The sequence below is a fragment of the Heterodontus francisci genome, chromosome 7 (assembly GCF_036365525.1).
Source record: "Heterodontus francisci isolate sHetFra1 chromosome 7, sHetFra1.hap1, whole genome shotgun sequence".
NCBI classification, from domain to species: Eukaryota; Metazoa; Chordata; class Chondrichthyes; order Heterodontiformes; family Heterodontidae; genus Heterodontus; species Heterodontus francisci.
In genome coordinates, this window is record NC_090377.1 from 16,080,192 (window position 1) to 16,100,601 (window position 20,410).

General features: G+C 43.3%; 1 protein-coding gene across 1 annotated transcript; it reads right to left on the reverse strand.

The window, feature by feature from the left end:
- Positions 1-6,050: 6,050 nt before the first annotated feature.
- Positions 6,051-19,893, reverse strand: LOC137371681 (galectin-8-like). Its single transcript, XM_068034478.1, has 5 exons — positions 19,629-19,893; positions 15,558-15,646; positions 10,503-10,710; positions 9,368-9,499; positions 6,051-6,307 (listed from the first exon to the last, which is right to left on the reverse strand). The coding sequence occupies exons 1-4, from the start codon at positions 19,653-19,655 to the stop codon at positions 9,380-9,382; spliced, it is 444 nt and encodes a 147-aa protein (XP_067890579.1). The 5' UTR covers positions 19,656-19,893; the 3' UTR covers positions 6,051-6,307; positions 9,368-9,379.
- Positions 19,894-20,410: the final 517 nt, after the last annotated feature.

The window sequence follows — 20,410 nt, forward strand, 5'->3', positions numbered from 1 at the left end:
TTGTTAGAAATAAAAGATAACTTAGCAACAGTAAGCACTATTGAACTGTGATGCTTTGTGCACAATATGGAGCAGTTAAGTAGAAACTTGGATTCAAAAAATAAGTGGAATTTTACATAGAATTTAACGCAAAGAAACAGGCCATTTAGCCCAACTGGTCTATGCTAGTGCTTGTGCTCCACATTAGCCAACCCCACCCCTCTTCATCCAACTCGATCAGCATAACCTTCTATTCCTTTCTCCCTTATCTAGCTTTCCCTGTTTACAGCAGATTATTTGAACATCCCAGCAGATCCCCTATGGCACTGCTCCTGGTGATGTATATAAGCCTGTTCACTCGGCGGCTCCGCGCTGTTTCCACGCGGGCTTTCCCCGCGGCTCCGGCTCGGCTCCCGAACCCAATCCCAGTGGCAGTGCATCATTGTGGGGGGGACGATGGTGAGGTGTTTTGTTGCCTGCACCCCACCCCCTCGCACCCCCTCGCACCCCCTTCCCCTGCACCCCTCTCCCCTACCCCATGCAGCCCCTTCCCAGCTCCCCCTCGCACCACCTTCCCCTGCACCCTTCTCCCCTACCCCCTGCTGCCCCCTTCCCAGCTCCCCCTCGCACCCCCTTCCTCTGCACCCCTCTCCCCTACCCCCTGCTGGCCCCTTCCCAGCTCCCCCCTCGCACCCCCTCCTCCCCACCGGCATCCACCTACCCTTGTGTAGGGGCCCTAACAACCCCACTGCCTTGTGGGCGTCTCGGGAGAGGCCAAGGCTAAGGGAGTAAACACTAACAGAAAATCCGGAGCGGAACCCCGAAGGCGGTCATGTGTAACCTTTGGCATGTTTCCGGCAGTTCCTGCAGCCATACCGGTGCCAAACGTCGTGCTCTGCACTCCTTTGGACCCCACCAGGAAGGCCGAGAGGGGGGGTTTTGCCACTTGGGCAACTCACAACTTCCATACATCCGCCCAGGCATGCGCCATGGAGAGGCCACTCCATAGTCGCCTCACAGCGACCAAATCAACACGGAAGGCAGCAGTTACAGGTTATAAGTCCAGCTCAATTGGTGTAGAGATTGGGTGCCACGGGTTGCCTTTATCGGTGGGAGAGGTCATCGCATCTCACTGGACAGCTACCGCCCGCCTCAAACCGGGCAGCCACCGGTCAGTAAGGTTCTGTCCCGCCACAGTCCACCTGCTTCAATGGGTGCTTGGAGCTCAGGGTCATTGCCCGACAAGTGGACTGCAACACCACATCAAACGGCACGACCAAAAAAGGAAAGAAGGTACCAGCCCTTCGTTTTGCAAGCTGGAACGTCAGAACTGTGTGTCCTGGCCTGTTGGAAGACCTTACACAAATCAACGATTCTCGGAAGACCGCCATCATTAACAACGAGCTCAGTAGACTCAATGTAGACATTGCAGCACTTCAGGAGACACGCCTCCCTGCGAGCGGATCTCTAAGAGAGAAACACTACACCTTCTTCTGGCAGGGTGGGGATCCTGAAGAACCAAGACAGCATGGAGTGGGCTTCGCCATCAGAAACTCTTTGCTCAGCATGATAAAGCCACCCTCAAATGGCTCGGAACGCATACTATCCATCCGACTGTTCACCGCCTCTGGTCTAGTACACCTACTCAGCATCTATGCGCCAACACTCTGCTCCCCACCTGAAGCTAAAGACCAGTTCCATGTGGAACTCCATAATATCATTAGTAGCATCCCCAACACCGAACACCTGTTCCTGCTGGGGGACTTTAATGCCAGGGTTGGGGCCGACCATGACTCATGGCCCTCCTGCCTTGGACGCTATGGCACTGGTAGGATGAATGAGAATGGTCAGAGACTGCTTGAGTTGTGTACCTATCATAACCTCTGTATCACCAACTCATTCTTTCACACTAAATCCTGTCACCAGGTTTCTTGGAGGCACCCAAGATCACGCCGTTGGCACCAGCTGGACCTCATCGTCACAAGGTGAGCCTCTTTAAACAGAGTTCAAATCACACGCAGCTTCCACAGTACGGACTGCGACACTGACCACTCCCTGGTGTGCAGCAAGGTTAGCCTCAAAGCAAAGAAGCTGCATCACTCCAAGCAGAAGGGCTGCCCGCGCATCAACACTAGCAGAATTTCTCATCCACAGCTGTTACGTAAGTTTCTAAATTGACTCAAAAAAGCCCTTCAAAATACTCCCACAGGGGATGCAGAGACCAAATGGGCCCACATCAGAGACGCCATCTACGACTCAGCAACGACCACCTATGGCAAACGTGTGAAGTGGAATGCAGACTAGTTTCAATCTCACATTGAAGAGCTGGAACCTGTCATAGCTTCCAAGCGCATTGCACTGCTGAACTACAAGAAAGCCCCCAGCGAGTTAACATCTCTAGCACTTAAACCAACCAGAAGCGCTGCACAAAGAACAGCCAGGCGCTGCGCAAATGACTACTGGCAACACCAATGCAGTCATATTCAGCTGGCCTCTGACACCGGAAATATCAGAGGAATGTATGATGGCATTAAGAGGGCTTTTGGGCCAACCATCATGAGGATTGCCCCCCTCAAATCTAAATCAGGGGACACAATCACTGACAAACGCAAGAAAATGGACCGCTGGGTGGAACACTACCTAGAACTGTACTCCAGGGAAAATGTTGTCACTGAGACCGCCCTCAATGCAGCCCAATCTCTGCCAGTCAAGGATGAGCTAGACATACAGCCAACAAAATTGGAACTCAGTGATGCCATTGATTCTCCAGCCAGCGGAAAAGCCCCTGGGAAGGACGGCATTACCCCTGAAATCAAGAGTGCCAAGCCTGCTATACTTTCAGCATCGTACGAACGGCTTTGCCCGTGCTGGGACAAGGGAGCAGTACCACAGGACATGCGCGATGCCAATATCATCACCCTCTATAAGAACAAGGGTGACCGCGGTGACTGCAACGACTACCGTGAAATCTCCCTGCTCAGCATAGTGGGGAAAGTCTTTGCTCGAGTCGCTTTAAACAGGCTCCAGAAGCTGGCTGAGCGTGTCTACCCTGAGGCACAGTGTGGCTTTCGAGCAGAAAGATCCACCATTGACATGCTGTTCTCCCTTCGACAGCTACAGGAGAAATACCACAAACAACAGATGCCCCTCTACGTTGCTTTCATTGATCTCTCCAAAGCCTTTGACCTTGTCAGCAGACGTGGTCTCTTCAGACTACTAGAAAAGATTGGATGCCCACCAAAGCTACTAAGTATCATCACCTCATTCCATGACAGTATGAAAGGCACAATTCAGCATAGCGGCGCATCATCAGACCTCTTTCCTATCCTGAGAGGCGTGAAACAGGGCTGTGTACTCGCACCTACACTGTTTGGGATCTTCTTCTCCCTGCTGCTCTCACATGTGTTCAAGTCTTCAGAAGAAGGAATTTTCCTCCACACAAGATCAGGTGGCAGGTTGTTCAACCTTGCCCGTCTAAGAGCGAAGACCAAAGTACGGAAAGTCCTCATCAGGGAACTCCTCTTTGCTGACGATGCTGCATTAACATCTCACACTGAAGAGTGTCTGCAGAGACTCATCGACAGGTTTGCGGCTGCCTGCACCGAATTTGGCCTAACCAACAGCCTCAAGAAAACGAACATCATGGGACAGGACGTCACAAATGCCCCATCCATCAATATCGGCGACCATACTCTGGAAGTGGTTCAAGAGTTCACCTACCTAGGCTCAACTATCACCAGTAACCTGTCTCTCGATGCAGAAATCAACAAGCGCATGGGAAAGGCTTCCACCGCTATGTCCAGACTGGCCAAAAGAGTGTGGGAAAATGGTGCACTGACACGGAACACAAAAGTCCAAGTGTATCAAGCCTGTGTCCTCAGTACCTTGCTCTACGGCAGCGAGGCCTGGACAACGTACGTCAGCCAAGAGCGACGTCTCAATTCATTCCATCTTCGCTGCCTCCGGAGAATCCTTGGCATCAGGTGGCAGGACCGTATCTCCAACACTGAAGTCCTCGAGCCAGCCAATATCCCCAGCATATACACCCTACTAAGCCAGCGGCGCCTGAGATGCCTTGGCCATGTGAGCCGCATGGAAGATGGCAGGATCCCCAAGGACACATTGTACAGCGAGCTCGTCACTGCTATCAGACCCACCGGCCGTCCTTGTCTCCGTTTTAAAGACGTCTGCAAACGCGACATGACGTCCTGTGACATTGATCACAAGTCGTGGGAGTCAGTTGCCAGCATTCGCCAGAGCTGGCGGGCAACCATAAAGGCGGGGCTAAAGCGTGGTGAATCGAAGAGACTTAGCAGTTGGCAGGAAAAAAGTCAGAAGTGCAAGGTGAGAGCCAACTGCGTTACAGCCCTGTCAACCAATTTTATCTGCAGCACCTGTGGAAGAGTCTGTCACTCTAGAATTGGCCTTTATAGCCACTCCAGGTGCTGCTTCACAAACCACTGACCATCTCCAGGCGCTTACCCATTGTCTCTCGAGACAAAGAGGCCAAAGAAGAAGAAACTCAATAGGGTTAATTTAACTCCTGTCCGGGAGTCACGCAAACGGGGACAGAGGCAGATGGCAAACCATCGGATCCTCCACAACATGAAGCCTGAGGGCATTTAAACTCCCAGACCTCATTGCATAGGGTGTGCGGGAAGGGAAGGGTCGGAGAAAGTAGAGAGAAGCACAGGGCAAGGAAGGTCATAGGCTTCCTTTTGAGGCTTGGAGGAGCAAGCCTCTTGTGCTTTGGCTTCTCTTGTTGCCTCGTTGACTTGGGAGGAAAGCCACAATGGCAGCCTCAGGTGAAAGCAGCTGTTTCCCAATCAAAAGAAGGACCTCATGTACCTTCCAATCGTTGGGTGGCCCTTTCGCCTACCTAAAGAGCAGAATAAGACTGAACTTGTGGGAAGGCAGGTGCGCAGTTTTTGCCTGGCTGACCACCCAGATTCCACTAGGGGGAATGGGATAAATCAGCCCTAATAATCTATGGCTCAGAAGCATAATTTGTGCATTGATTTTAATCATTTATAGACCCTTTGTTTTATAAATATGATTAAAATTGGATGCAACATCCAAATACAATTGTTTACATTTGACAGTATTCCACGCCCTCGGAACTTGCAGCTATAGATATACTCTTTGCCTTAGCAGTCACTACAATGTGACAACTTGCAACACCTTAACAAAAAAAAAATCACTTGTGTTATTTCATTGTTGCTTATAGTATCAATACAGATTACTTTGCCTCAATATTACATGATAGGAATCTAAGATACTACACCTTTCGATGTCTGAAAAAATCACCCTCTGAAAAAAATTCTGCTTTGCTACACAGTTTGCTATCATCCACACACTAAAATAACCTCACTGAAACTATTAATAAGCATATGACAAATGGTAAGAGTCCTAGAGTGGATGCCTGAGGGGGTCCATCAGTTATAGCAGCTCGGTTAGAACTACTTCATTGTTAACTACAGTATGCTTCAAATTATCTAGCCAATTTATCATCTAATTTATGATTTCCTCCTTGATCTTTAGAACTTTCACTTTAACCAAGTCTCCTGTGAGGGTTTTTTTTTGAAAGTCAAGATACAGCGGGTCAGCCACATTACCTCAGAGAATTCCACTAAGCCTATTAGGCATGACCTGCCTTTCATGAACCCACTTTAGCCGAGATATATTGCCTGCACTCTTGCCAGATCTCTTGAATTACTTTCTTTGTAACTGACTAACATTTCTTTCATTACGGATGCAGACCTCACGGACCTATACTGTAATTTCTCCTATAATTCACGGCACTAACTTATTAAAACATTAGCCACTTCCCAGTTTTTTAGTTGTGTTTCTTTGGATCATAAATTTTGTTAAGATTCCATCAGAACTCTCCTATTTTTTTTCCTTTTTTATAAAAAAAGGGTCAGTTCAATTGTTGATTTCTGGTTTCTCTTTGAATTCGGATATACCCCTTAAGCGATTTTTAAGCATTTGATTTGAAAGCAATACCATATATTAAAACACAATGAATACAGTTGATTTGTTAAAAAGGATATTATTTTAATCGTCCAGCTGAAAATAATGTAGACTGAACAATGAAGCTATACAGAAGTAACTCTTCCACAAAACCCAACACACAGCACCTTTTCATTCCTCCATGTTTAAAGTGAATCAATGTCTGCATTGTATGAAACAGATCTAAAGGCATCACACAAACTAACTAATATCCAAATATAAAAAGAATGAAATGAAGAAGCTGATAAATTGCTATTTTAACTCTTGACGTGTAATTCAACTTTGCTTTAGAAGTTTCATTCTGTTCCTTCATCAGCTGTAAGAGAAAGGATGAGAGAAAATATACATGATGAAATTAACAGCAATATAATAATTTGCATATACAGGCATAGTTTAAGGATAGTGTAAGAAATTGAATATAAATACAATGGTTAATGGTAGAATAATGAATTGGAAATGCATGCAGAGTTTAATGACAGTGTGGTAATTGGGTATACATGCATGAGATTAATGGCAGTGTAATAATGGATACGCATTCAACGTTTAACATCAGTGGTGATAAATTGGGTATAAATGTTGGGGTTAATTGCATTGTAGTAAATTGTATAATCGAGCTTGAGATTACTGGTAGTATAATAAAATGGCTATACTTACAGAGTTGGATGGTGTAGTGGAACATAAGCATTATGCATGCATGAGATTAATGGTAGTGTAATAACTTGGGTCTAAGTGCAAGTCCCGAAATTCCTGGATTAAGGGAGGACAAAAATTCCCTATTGCACCTTTGCAGGGGCAAGAAATTTTGACAGGGCTGACCCCAATCCCGTGATATATCTGGTCTCCTTACAGCGGGACTCTCACCTTGTCCTACCAGGATTATTTAAATCAACTGAGCCAGGGATTTTTAAGGGGTCAGCCTTCACCTATTTCGACATGTGTGGGTCCCCCCACCTAACCTACACCACCACACTGGGACTCAGGAATTGGCAAGCTGTAGAGTTTAATGGCAATGTAATAAATTCAGTATAAATAAGAAGTTAATGATAGTTTCATAGATTGGGTGTACATGGCATAAGATTAATGGCAGTGGACATAAATGCAGTGTCTAATTCCAGCATAATAAATTATAAATTAATTATAAATGAAATGTTTAATTGCAGTATAATACATTGGATATAAATTAAGCATTTAGTTGCAGTTAATAAATTATAAATTAAGTTTTTAATTCCAATATAATAATTGAATATAAATGCAGAGGTTAATAGCAGTACAATAAATCAGATGAACATGCAGGAGATTAATGGTGGTGGAACAAATAGATGCAGAATTTGATGTTAGTGTTATATTAGGGAGATCTACTAAAGTCAGATATTATTTTTAAACTGTGCATAATACACATTATGACAAATTTCCTTACAAGTAGAAATTAAATATTCATAAATATATTTACAAAAGACATGACATGTAGACTAGTGATTTGGATTTGGGTACATTTTGTGCTTTTGGTTTTAGGAGTATTAACTTTTGGATTTAACACAACTATTCTTCCATATGAAATCCCTCATTCTTCCAGCTGGCAGCAGCCTTTCACCACTTCTGTATTAATGCTCATGCCATAGATTGGCTAGCTAACAGGAAAGAGAGAGTAGGCATAAATGGGCCATTTTCTGGTTAGCAAGATGTAATGAGCGGTGTGCCACAGGGATCGGTGCTGGGGCCTCAACATTTTACAATTTATATAAATGATTTAGATGAAGAGACCGAAGATGTGGTTGCTAAATTTGCTGATGACACAAATATAGGTAGGAAAATAGGTTGTGAAGACATAAGGAGGCAACAAGGGGATATAGATAGATTAAGTGAGTGCACTAAGATCTGACAGATGGAGTATAATGTGGGAAAATGCGAAGTTGTCCATTTTGGCAGGAAGAATAACAGAGGCATATTATCTAAATGGTGAGAGACTGCGGAGCTCCGAGATGCAGAGGGATCTGGGTGTCCTTGTGAACGAATCGCAAAAGGTTAGTCTGCAGGTACAGCACGTAATTAGGAAAGCTAATAGAATGTTATCGTTTATCGCGAGGGGAATTGAATACAAAAGTAGGGAGGTTATGCTTCAGCTATACAGGGCATTGGTGAAACCACCTCTGGAGTACTGTGTACAGTATTGGTCTCATTTAAGGAAGGATGTAAGTGCATTGGGAGCAGTTCAAAGATGGTTTACTAGACTGATACCTGGAATGGGCAGGCTATATTATGAGGCAAGATTTGACAAGCTAGTCTTGTATCCGCTGGAATTTAGAAGAGTAGGAGGCGACTTGATTGAAACAAATAAGATCCTGAGGGGTCTTGACAGGGTGAATGTGGAAAGGATGTTTCCCCTTGTGGGAGAACCTAGAACCAGGGGTCACTGTTTAAAAATAAGGGGTCGACCATTTAAGACAGAGATGAGGAGAATTTTTTTCTCTGAGGGTCTTGAGTCTTTGGAACCGCTCTTCCTCAAAAGGCAGTGGAAACAGAGACTTTGAATATGTTTAAGGCAGAGGTAGATAGATTCTTGATAAGCAAGAGGGGGAAAGGTTATTGGGGGTAGGTGGCAATGTGGAGAAATCAGTTCATCCATGAACTTATTGAATGGCGGAGCAGCTCCTAATTCGTATGTACGTAAATCTGGCCAGTAGTATTGTATCTCTGATAATGCTGGTTTCACATTTCTCAAGCAGCTTAACAGTCACTTAACAAGTGTAGATGACTCCTGCAGATATTAGCCCAGCTGTAGAGTGTGATCCAGTTCTTTATATTGCATATTTGTTCAAACTTGTGAGTGTGGTGCTCAAAGAGAAAGGGGGTCATTTTAAATTTATTCAGTAGTGTAAAATGAGCAATATTACCCATCATACAACCGTTCCTGATCTTTATTTCCAAAATTCAAGAGAGGTGTATAATGGGCAGCTGATCCAATACCATCCTTTTTACGTTATAAGCAACAGTTAAATTTACCCCCATGTGCTTTTCGAGTTAATAAGTATGAACACCACCGAGGCCAGCTGGTTGAAGTCCTTCCCCGAGTAGGTTCTAACCAGTCCCTCAAGGCCAAGGCTCAACTTCGTAAAGGTGTGTAACTGCCTATGCACATGCCTCTCACTGATAATGCCAACTGAAATCAGCAATTAAACAAAAACTGCACAAATAGAATATTTACTGGGATCAATGGTTTACAGAGAATAATCCAAACATTTCATGGCTATTATATTCACTCACATCTGCAACGTTCATAAATTAAGCAGCCAGCACTACTACTGTAAACCACATGAACCATAACCTTTCCTACACAACTTTCATTTAGTACTCATAGGATTACACAAGTTATATTTACCTTTTCTTAGCTTCAAAGTTTGAGAACATCAATACTTTCTACTTGTATATCTCCAAAAACTATAACAGTATCAGGCTTCCAATCTTCTAATCGGTGTGGGTAGTCAAGAATGTGTCTACCATTCACAGATACCTAAATAAACAGTTTGTAAATGATAGCTTAGTTCTCAAAAAATGCCAGCAAATGGTATGTCTAACACACCATTATAGTAAATAGCAATTTACAATGAATTGTAACTGCTAATATAACTTAGTAAAGGGTTCCAAAGCTACACCTGCAGTCCTGCCATGTGTGCCCATCCATATTGCAGGGATTAAAGTTCGATGTAGTTACATTTAAAAGAATTCTAGGCAGTATTTTTCAGGAACAGTACATGCTGCTTCAGAAATATCAATTCAAAGGGGCACACACATGAAAAATCTTAAGTTGTCTGACTGTCCTTAAGTTAAATCGCACAAGGGAATATTAGATGTAATGATACAAATTAAACACCTGAACAAAAGACACTAAACCAAATGACTTTTAAGAAGTCAAAGTTTATTTCACTTGGTGCTAACGGAAGAAAATTATGCATTCTCAGCTTGCACCAATGTCCAACTGCTTCATTTAGATCAACATTCAGATCAGATCAGAAAGCAGTTTCTGGGTGTCCCTTATCAAATCAAATCCTGAATACACCGATAAATTGAAAGTAATGAAATAATTTTATAGTGCAAGAGCCCTGAAAGTATTTAAGTAAGTATTTGGCCTCTGCTCGGGACTTCCACACAGTGACATGATCAAAGATGTAAGAGATTGCTGGCATAAACTTACATCCCACCATTCTAAGTGTTGCCATCCTGCATATGAATGAACATATATTTTGTGAGGTGATGAACTGGTTATGAGGGGAGAGGTGTCAATGATTGGAGTAAAATACATTTCCACCTTTGGCATTCAGTTTAAACACGAATGGCAAACAAGTCAAGCCATATTTATGAGCTTTGCTGCATTTGGAGAAATATTCATAGAATAAAGAAATAGGCAAATGAAGACAAATTATTATTTCAGGCTACTGTATGGTCATTCTCACTTTGTGCTTTTTCCCCCCCATAAAACAAATCACAGATTATTGATAAGATTGGTAAGACAGTACCTGGAAAGAGTTGTTCCACACCATAAACACCAGCTTAAATGGAGAATTTCTGGAAGCAATCTTTTCATACTTCTCACCCTGAAATCCCCAGCCATCTGGTCCCCGAGAATTAAAGATCACTTTTTCAAGCTCCTCTTTAAAACGGGGATTGAAATGGAATAAAATGTCTGCATCAGGATGGTCACCCTTCTGAAAATTAACATCGAATCTGAAGAAAAGATAATCTTGATTTGAGGTAACAATGTTATCAACTACAAAACATTGCAATAAATAACTGATATTATTAGTAACTGGCAGCTACTGCAGTTAGTAGTATTACAGATTGGTGGCCTTGCTAAACCTGACATGGCAATGGATGCTGAATAGCTTCTTGAGATCAAATGTATGTGGAATAGGGAAACCATACCTCGCTGATATTATTTTTGTCAGGATTTATATCATATAGGTTACTGAGCTTTAACAGTTCTCATCCTTCCCTTAATAGATCGCATATACTTCATTTTCTGCCTGATTAGTGACTGAAACTTCAGTTTTATTTAAACAAATGCAGAAGATTGGTCAGGAATAAAGAAAAACTTATATTGATGTAGTATCTTTAACACTATAAAATGTCCCAAGGTGCTTCACAGGAACGTTATAAAACAAAATATGACACTGAGCCACATATGGAGATATTAGGTCAGATGATCAAAAGCTTGGTCAAAGCTTGAAGGAGTGTCTTAAATGAAGAAAGCGAGGTAGAGAGGCAGAGAGGTGTAGGGAAGGAATTCCAGAGCTTGGGACTTGGCAACTGAAGGCCCGGCCCCAGTGGTGGAGCGATTAAAGTCAGGGATGCTCCAGATGATGAATTAGATGAGCACAGATATCTCGGAGGGTTGTGGGGCTGGAGGAAATTACAGAGATAGGGAGGGGCGAAGCCATGGAGGGATTTGAAAACAAGAATAGAAATTTTAAAATCAAGATGTTGCTTGACTGGTAGCCAATATATGTCAACGAGCAGAGGAGTGAAAGAGGAATGGGACTTGATGCGAGTTAAGACACGGGAACAGAGTTTTGAATTACCTCAAATTTACAAAGAGTAGAATGTGGGAGACCAGCCAGGACTGCGTTGGAATAGTCAAGAGTCGAGGTAACAAAGGTACGAATGAGGGTTTCAGCAGCAGATGAGCTGAGACAGGGGCGAAGTCGGGTGATGCTACGGAGCTGGAAATAGATGGTCTAAGCGATGGCGCGAATATGCAGTTGGAAGCTCATCTTGGGGTCAAATATGACACCAAGATTGCGAACAGACTGGTTTAATTGCAGACTGTTGCCAGAGAGAGGGATAAGTTGGTAGCTCGGGAACAGAGTTTGGAGCGGGGACCAAAAACAATGGCTTCAGTCTTTCCAATATTTCTGCTCATCCTTTTTTTATTCGTTTCATGGGACGCGGGCATCACTAGCAAGGTCAACATTTGTCACCCATCCATAATTGCCCTCGAGAAGGTGGTGGTGAGCTGCCTTATTGAACTGCTGCAGTCCATCTGGTGCGGATACACCATCCACAGTTCCGTTAGGGAGGGAGTTCCAGGATTTTGATACAGCAACAGTGAAGGAGAGTCGATATATTTCTCAGTCAGGATGGTGCGTGGCTTGGAGCGGAACTTGCAAATAGCGGTGTTCCCATGCGTCTGCTGCCCTGCCGTACTCATCCTGGCAAGTGGAAAGTATTCCATCACACTCCTGATTTTTGCCTTGTAGATGGTGGAAAGGCTTTGGGGAGTCAGGAGGTAGGTTACTGACTGCAGAACTCCCAAGCTCTGATCTGCTCTTGTAGCCACATTATTTATGTGGTGCTCCAGTTCAGTTTCTGGTCAATGGTAACCCCACAGGATGTTGATAGTGGGTGATTCAGTAAAGGTAATACCATTGAACGTCATGGGGAGATGGTTAGATTATCTCTTAGAGTCATAGAGATACACAGCACTGAAACAGGCCCTTCGGCCCACCGAGTCTGTGCCGACCATCAACCACTCATTTATACTAATCCTACATTAATCCCATATTCCCTACCACATCCCCACCTTCCCTCAATTCTCCTATCACCTACCTACACTAGGGACAATTTACAATGGCCAATTTACCTATCAACCTGCAAGTCTTTGGCTGTGGGAGGAAACCGAAGCACCCAGCGGAAACCCACGTGGTCACAGGCAGAACTTGCAAACTCCGCACAGGCAGTACCCAGAACGCGGGTCGCTGGAGCTGTGAGGCTGCAATGCTAACCACTGCGCCGCCCAAATCATGGAGATCTTCATTTCCTGGCACTTGTTTGGCTCGAATGTTACTTATCAGCCCATGCCTGAATGTTGTCTAGGTCTTGCTGCATAGGAACACAGACTGCTTCAGTATATGAGCAGCTGTGAATGGTACTGAACATCATACAACCATCAGCGAAAATCCCCACTTCTGACCTTATGATGGAGGGAAGGCCATTGATGAAGCAGCTGAAGACTGTTGGGCCTAGGACACTACCCTGAAGAGCTCCTGCAGCAATGTCCTGAGACGGAGATGATTGGCCTCCAACACCCACAACCATCTTCCTTTCTACTAAGTATGTCTGCAACCAGTGGAGAATGCCCCCCCCACCCCCGATTCCCACTGACTTAAATATGGCTAGAGCTCCTTGATGCCACACTCGGTCAAATGCTGCCTTGATATCAATGGCAATCACTCTCACCTCACGTCTTGAGTTCAGTTCTTTTGTTCATGTTTGGACCAAGGTTGTAATGAGGTCAAGAGCCGAGTGGCCCTGGCGAAACCCAAACTGAGCATCAGTGAACAGGTTGTTGCTGTTTAAGTGAAACGGCGTTTGATAGCACTGTCAGCGACACCTTTCATCATTTTGTGGATGATCGAGAATAACTGATGGGGCGGTACTTGGCTGGATTAGATTTGTCCTTTTTGTGGTCAGGACATACCTGGGCAATTTTCCACATTGTCAGGTAGATGTCAGTGTTGTAGCTGTACTGGAACAGCTTGGCTAGGGGCGCGGCTAGTTCTGCAGCAAAAGTCTTCAGTACTACAGCCAGGATGTTGTCAGGGCCCATAGCTGTATCCAGTGTCTTCAGCCATTTCTTGATATCATGTGGAATGAATCGAATTGACTGAAGACTGGCATCTGTGATGCTGGGGACCTCAGAAGAAGGCCGAGATGGATCATCCACTCGGCACATCTGGCTGAAAATGGTCACAAGTGTTTCAGCCTTGTCATTTTCACTGATGTTCTGGGTTCCTCCATTATTGAGGATGGAGATCCAGCCACCATTCACAACTGGAGGTGGTAGCAGAGCTTTGATCTTATCTACTGGGATCACTTAGCTGTTATTGGATGCTGCTTCCACTGTTTGGCATGCAAGCAGTCCTGTGTTGTAGCTTCACCAGGTTGTCACCTCATTTTTAGATATGCCTAGTGCTGCTCCCGGCAGGCTCTCCTGCACTCCTTATTGAACCAGGGTTGATCTCTTGACTTGATGGTAATGGTAGAGTGAAGGATATGCTGGGTCATGAGGTGACAGATTGTGGTAGTACTAGACAAGCCAGTACTAGACTAAAACAAAATAATTCAGTATATACTAATGTTTAATAAAGTTTGGTCAAAAAGATGAGTTTTGAGTGGTATTTTAAAGATGGATAGACAATGGGGAATATAGGGAGCAGTTCCAGAAATTAGACCCTGAAGTCACTGGTACCAATAGTGGAGTGAAGGGAGGGGCCAGAATCGGGCGACTGAAGGGTGCTGCAAGAAGCTGCAGACAGGTTGGATGAAACTGGGAGTTGAAGATGAAGATTTTAAATGTAATAATGAGAATGAAATTCCATGGGACTCCTCCCACTGCCAACCATAACTTTGACGAAAAGCTCAAAAAATGGTATTAACACATGCGAGCTTGTTGGTGAAGATGATGGAGAGTTTGAAGCTCACTGCTGAGTCAAAATGGACACAAAGGTTTTGCATAGTCTTATTCAGCCTGAGTGACTGGCCAGAGAAGAGGACGGAGTTATTGGCAATTGAGCAGAGATGACAGTGTGAACTGAAAACGATGGCTTCGATCTTCCCAGTTAGTTAAAGGAAGCTGTGGCTTATCCATGACTTGATATTGGGAAGGCAACCATTAGCAATGCCAGGTGACAACAGGGCAAGAGGGGAAATTGATTGATCAGGTCTTGGGTGAAGGAAGTTAAAGGAGAAGGAGATACATAAGAGATAAGCCTGGAGCAGATAAGGAAGAAACTAATGGGGGAGCAGGAATTGAAGGGGTGGGAGGCTGGGGATGCTCAGGAGCAGGGAGGAGAGGAAAGAGCAGAGGCAGCTGCAAGTATAACTTTAAGAGATGAAAAATGTATGCATTTTTGCAAGTGGTATTGGAGTTGAGGATGGACAAGATGAAATAAAAAGGGTTTGAGAAAATGGTCAGTCATGAAGAAATTGAATCTAGGTTATAATACAATAAATATATTTATATTTTTTACAAATTTTTACAACTACCAAACATAAAACTGAAAATCATAAATTAAAAAGCTGTGGTTTGGGAATTATTATTTCTCCTATTTCTGTCTCAATTTGGTGGATTTTTCAAGATGCTGGCCATTTCCTTCCATAATATCAGGCAAAGTAATGTGTACTTTGCACTTCCAACAATCATTAAATGCATCTGCAAAATAGCAATAAAAACTAAACATTTATTCTCAAACTAAATACTTCACACCTTACTTGTGGTATCACTGAATGTTCCTAATTTATCTGGAATGTATCCCAAATACAAGAATAATTTATACAATTCACTCACACCCAACTGTGCTCATTGAGATTTGTGGGGCAAATTTTGTATTCACCGCCTAAAAGGTGATTCCCCTATTTACAATACCTATAACTGTCAACCTAAAAAAAAATTCCGTGAAATATTACTTTGAAAATTAACAAATACAAGATACCCCATATGCAAATGTTATGAATGTATGATTTCTTTCCTTATCAAAATGCTATCTTTATATCAGCACATTTGAGCATGTTACCTGAGAGGATCATCAGTCAACTTTCCTTTAATAACTACTATTGACTCTTCACGTAATTCTTCATCAAATTTTGCAGTACAAGGAACCATCTGAAATATAAAATGTACAGCATGTAAACAATGAGTCGGAAACATAATTGAACACCAGGAATAACTACTAATTTATTTTGCCTTTCTGTGAGCCCTTGGACCAAACTATTCCCAACATAAAATTAAAATGCTAAGCAAATAGAAGAGAAACAGGATATTGGAGGGTGACAGTAAAGTAAAAACACTCCTGGCAGTAATCATTGTCAAAGCAGAGCACATAAATTCTTTTAAAGGGGAATTGGATAGGTGCATAAAAAAGAGGGATGGTAAAAGGCATGAAGAGGAAGCGAGAGAGTAGAATTAGATGTCTCATATGGAGAATAAAACAGGTTTTGACTTAATGGGACAACTGTCCCATTTCTGTTTTGTAGAATTTCACGATTCTATCTGCATTTTGAGAAAAGCTATTAATTCAAAAATTCTATATACCATACATAAATTAGAATAAAGCAATGAGTTTCATATTAAAGTAAGTAGAGCATTTGAAAATACACTTAAAATAATTATCTAACTTGTAATGCCATCTTCATTCTTTTGAGAAGCTTTTTGCAAATACTGCTAGAAGTGATCTGGCAACAGACCTCACTGTGCTGGGGATAACACAAAGGGCAATCTCCCTCTAAAATGTTTTGTGATGTCAAGACCTTGGGAGTTTCCCAATGGAATTCCTTCCACTCTTGCGTGGTATATAAGGACCAGAGCTTTCCCCGAGTTTGAATTCATCTCTCAGGAAAGACAATATGTCAATTGCCTGCATTCCTGTGAAGGGATGGTTATTTAGCAATGTAGAATACCTTGGAATACCTAGTTAGACAATATTTCTTTATTCTAAATTCATATTCTCTCTACGTTGTTACAGACTGACTAAAAGTAGTACCTCGAGCCAAGAAAGCTAGAAGTTTTGGCTAGGGAATAGAGACTCCAGCTGCCAAGACAAGCCTGCTAAATGGAATAGCATCCGCAGTTGGTAGAAAGATTGGATATGATCTAAGTAACAAAAAAGGGAGCCCTGGAGGGATCCGCATGGTGAAATCACCTTCAGCAGAAAATCTGGGTATGTAAAGTATATTCGAAACTGCTATTTGATCTCAGACCTGAGTACAACTCCAGCGTCTAGTGGATATTGCCCCAAAGAAACAAAAAAAAGGCAATGATTCAACATTAATTGGCAATTTCAGTCAGACGTAATAGGATAACTGATGTGGGAACTGAAGAAATGTTACTCTTCTCTTCAAGCCTTCTCTCTATGAGCAAAAAATTAAAAAAGAATGTTTGATTCGTGACTGAACTTTACCCGGCCAACTTGCAACAATCAGTTAAAATATGCTAAAATATGCCACGCCATGCCCACAGGTCAGGCAAGACATCCAGCTTTTGCCATTGAAGTTTACAATTATGATGATTCTGGTTTCAGCTCATCAAGCCGGTGAGATCAAAGCACTTTTTGATCAGCATTACTTAAACTGGCACTCTAATAAAGTTGTTCTTAGGGCTCAACCGGGTCAAATGTTGGCCCTGCCAGCAATGCTCACATTCCATGAAAGAATAAAAAAAATCCTAGAAAAAGTAGTTTCTCATTTCAATTTAAGTTAAGGAAGATGCACAGAAATTACAACTAGGAAACAGAAGCATCTGTCCAACTGGTCTGTTTCTCATCCACATAAGCAGTATTCCCAAACCCATGTACCCATTCTGTTCTCATATCCCTTGTCGTTGTTTAATTCATCAACTTGTCCAGTCTATTCTTAAGTGTTGTTATGGTCTTTGCACTCCACAATGTCAGAAATGTCTTTTTATCCACTTCTTCACAAACTGCAGCATAAACTCTGCGGATATTTCTGGAGCTCAGTCATACTCCAGATATTACAACTGTTTGTTTTATACGGTCATAGAACAGTACAGCACAGTATAGGCCCTTCGGCCCACGATGTTGTGCCGAAGCTTTAACCTACTCCAAGATCAAACTACCTACATACCCTTCATTCTACTATCATCCATGTACCTATCCAAGAGTCGCTTAAATGTCCCTAATGTATCTGCTTCTACTACCACTGCTGGCAATGCATTCCACACACCCACCACTCTCTGTGTAAAGAACCTACCTCTGACATCTCAGTTTCAAAGGATTGCAATACAGAGAGCAGAATGCACTTCCTATTGCCTCGGTGGCAGGAAACCAAATGACAGGTCATTCTACCTGTTCCCCAGCTGCTACTAGAGAAATTTAAACAAAGCCATTGCTCAGCGGTAGCACCCTCACCTCTAAATTAGATAACTCACAGGTTCAGGTCCCACTTCAAAAAATCTTGTCTGACTATCCAGTGCCAGTACTGAGGGGGTGCTGCCTATTGGATGAGACATTAAACTAAGGCCCTGTTTGCCCTCTCAGGTGGACGTAAAGATCCATGGCATTATTCTGAAGTAGAGCAAAGGAATTCTCACCAGTGTCCAGGTCAATATTTATCCCTCACCCAACATCACAAACAAATTATCTAGTCATTATCATATGTCTGCTTGTGGGATTTTGTTCTGTATAAATTGGCTGCTGCATTTCTGACATTACAACAGGGTCTATACTTAATTGGTTGTTAATGCTTTGAGATGTCCCGAAGTTGTGATAGGTGCTATATAAATGCAAGATCGCCTCTCTTTCTTCTATGTTCCTGTTTAGGTTCCCACCCTGTGGGTAGGATATTTGCTTTTATTTGTTTGTGGGATGTGGGCGTCACTGGCTAGGCCAACATTTATCGCCCATCCCTAATTGCCCTTGAACTGAGTGGCTTGCTAGGCCATTTCAGAGGGCATTTAAGAGTCAACCACACTTCTGCGGGTCATTTAGGCCAAGATTGTATATCTTACAGGACCTTGTTCAGCCGATTGAACGTTAGTTTAGTCTCTAGATGAAAACAAAATGGCGTATGAAGTTGTGGCTTCTGTTACAGTGATGAAGCGGGAGAGTGTAATCAGCATCAACCAATGTCACAAAGTCAAATATTACCATCTGTACCATGGCAACCTCAGAACATGAATCTGGACTGAACCCACCTCCGCCAGTGCCATTTGATAAACACAGAGAATGTCACTTTACCTCCATTGATTACGTGGCAACCATTAACTTCTCAACTGGACGAAGTCATCGCCATCAAAAACAATCCCCATCGACTCTACATCACAACAAAAATGAGGTGCAACATTTCCCATGGCCAATTCCACCAAAAACAGATCAGCTAGTTAATCATGGACCTATACAGCACAGGAGGTGGCCATTTGACCATCATACATGATTTGCTCTTTGAATTAGAATTAGAACATTACAGCGCAGTACAGGCCCTTCGGCGCTCGATGTTGCGCCGACCCAACCCAATTATTCCCATTCTCCCCTGCTCTTTCCCCATAGCCCTGTAATTGTTTCCCTTTTCAAGAATTTATCCAGTTCCCTTTTCAAAGATATTATTGACCCTTTTCAGTTAGTACCTTCCAGATCACAACAACTCGTTGTGTAAAATGCTCTCCTCTTCCCTTTACCATTTATCTTAACTCGGTCTCCTCTGGCTACCAACCCTCCCACCAGTGGAACCAGTTTCTCCCTGTTTAGTCTTATCAAAACCATCTTGGTGGGGTTGGGCGGGGTTCTCTGGGTGGGATCATGCTGTGAATGGAATTGTTCATAAGCCTCCAGCAACACACCAAAGTCCTCCACTTCCAAACCAACGTGCCAGATGAGAAGCGTTTTGGGAAGCCATTAACCTGTTACCTTACCTTCGACAAAGGTGTCACATTGGGGCTCTGGAAAGGAATTGGACCTAAGTGAAACCAAAGTTGCCATAAACCCAGGCAAAATCACACAAACCACCACCCCTGAACGCAAATTAATTTTTTTTAAACATGTTGACTTAAGTTTTATTCCAAATTATATCATAGAACATATACATTTTTTTTTAAAGTGGGCTTTTTGATTGCCAAAACCAAAAAAAGTACCTACCGGACGGTGAAGCTTTAGAATATTCATTCTTTTTTTGTTTTGTAAAAGGGGAAAGCTGCAGGGAGGGTTGGGACTTGATGGGGTTAGCAGATTTCCTTGGTTTGAGACTGCTGCCGAATGGATCCTCCCAGCTTCAGTGGGCAACAACAACTGATGGACCCGAGGTTGCCAACTGGCACAGAAGGAGTTGCGGTTTGCCGGTCACGTGACCCGGGGATGCTTCACCCTACTCGGTCCGCTCGCGGCACCGGGAGGGGGTGGGGCCGCAGGAGCCTCACGTGCTTCCCCAACGGTTTTTTTTCTCCCTCCCCATCTCTTTTGTGATTGGTGGATTGTCGCGCGCCGTGCTGCTCCTTCCTTTCCCGCCTTCCGGATGGAACGGCCGGCCGTTGGGCTCGCGTGGCCGAGCGCCGCCATTTTGATTTTTTGGCTGTTAATTGAAGCGTTCCCCCCTCCTCCAGTCTTTTTTTTGAATTAACTGTCACTTTCCTTCTCTAAAAATAAACATTTGTCAAAAAGAAATACAGTCTTCAAAAAACGTTTTTGAAACAGCCCTTTTTTTTTTCCATCTGAGTTTCATCCATGTTTGTTCAATTCCAATGCTAGTAGGATTTGACATAAAACATTGGCATCTCAAACAATTGAAACCAATGAGGATTTTTTTTTGCGTAATAAACAGTGAGGTGGATTTTTGCCAACCTATCCTGGATGTATTCTTGTACTGCTCTGTGGCAAGATAGAAAAGGGAAGATTGTTCTGATGAAGGTCTGGCGACCCGGAAA

What these genes read in the sequence shown, in the direction of transcription:
- LOC137371681 (XM_068034478.1), bottom strand. Translation starts at nt 19,655, where the DNA reads ATGAATATTCTAAAGCTTCACCGTCCG. An exon ending in TTGACTGATGATCCTCTCAG is followed by an intron (nt 10,711 to 15,557) that starts GTAACATGCTCA and finishes TCTTTTCTTCAG; the next exon opens with ATTCGATGTTAATTTTCAGA. An exon ending in TGTGGAACAACTCTTTCCAG is followed by an intron (nt 9,500 to 10,502) that starts GTACTGTCTTAC and finishes CTGTTTATTTAG; the next exon opens with GTATCTGTGAATGGTAGACA.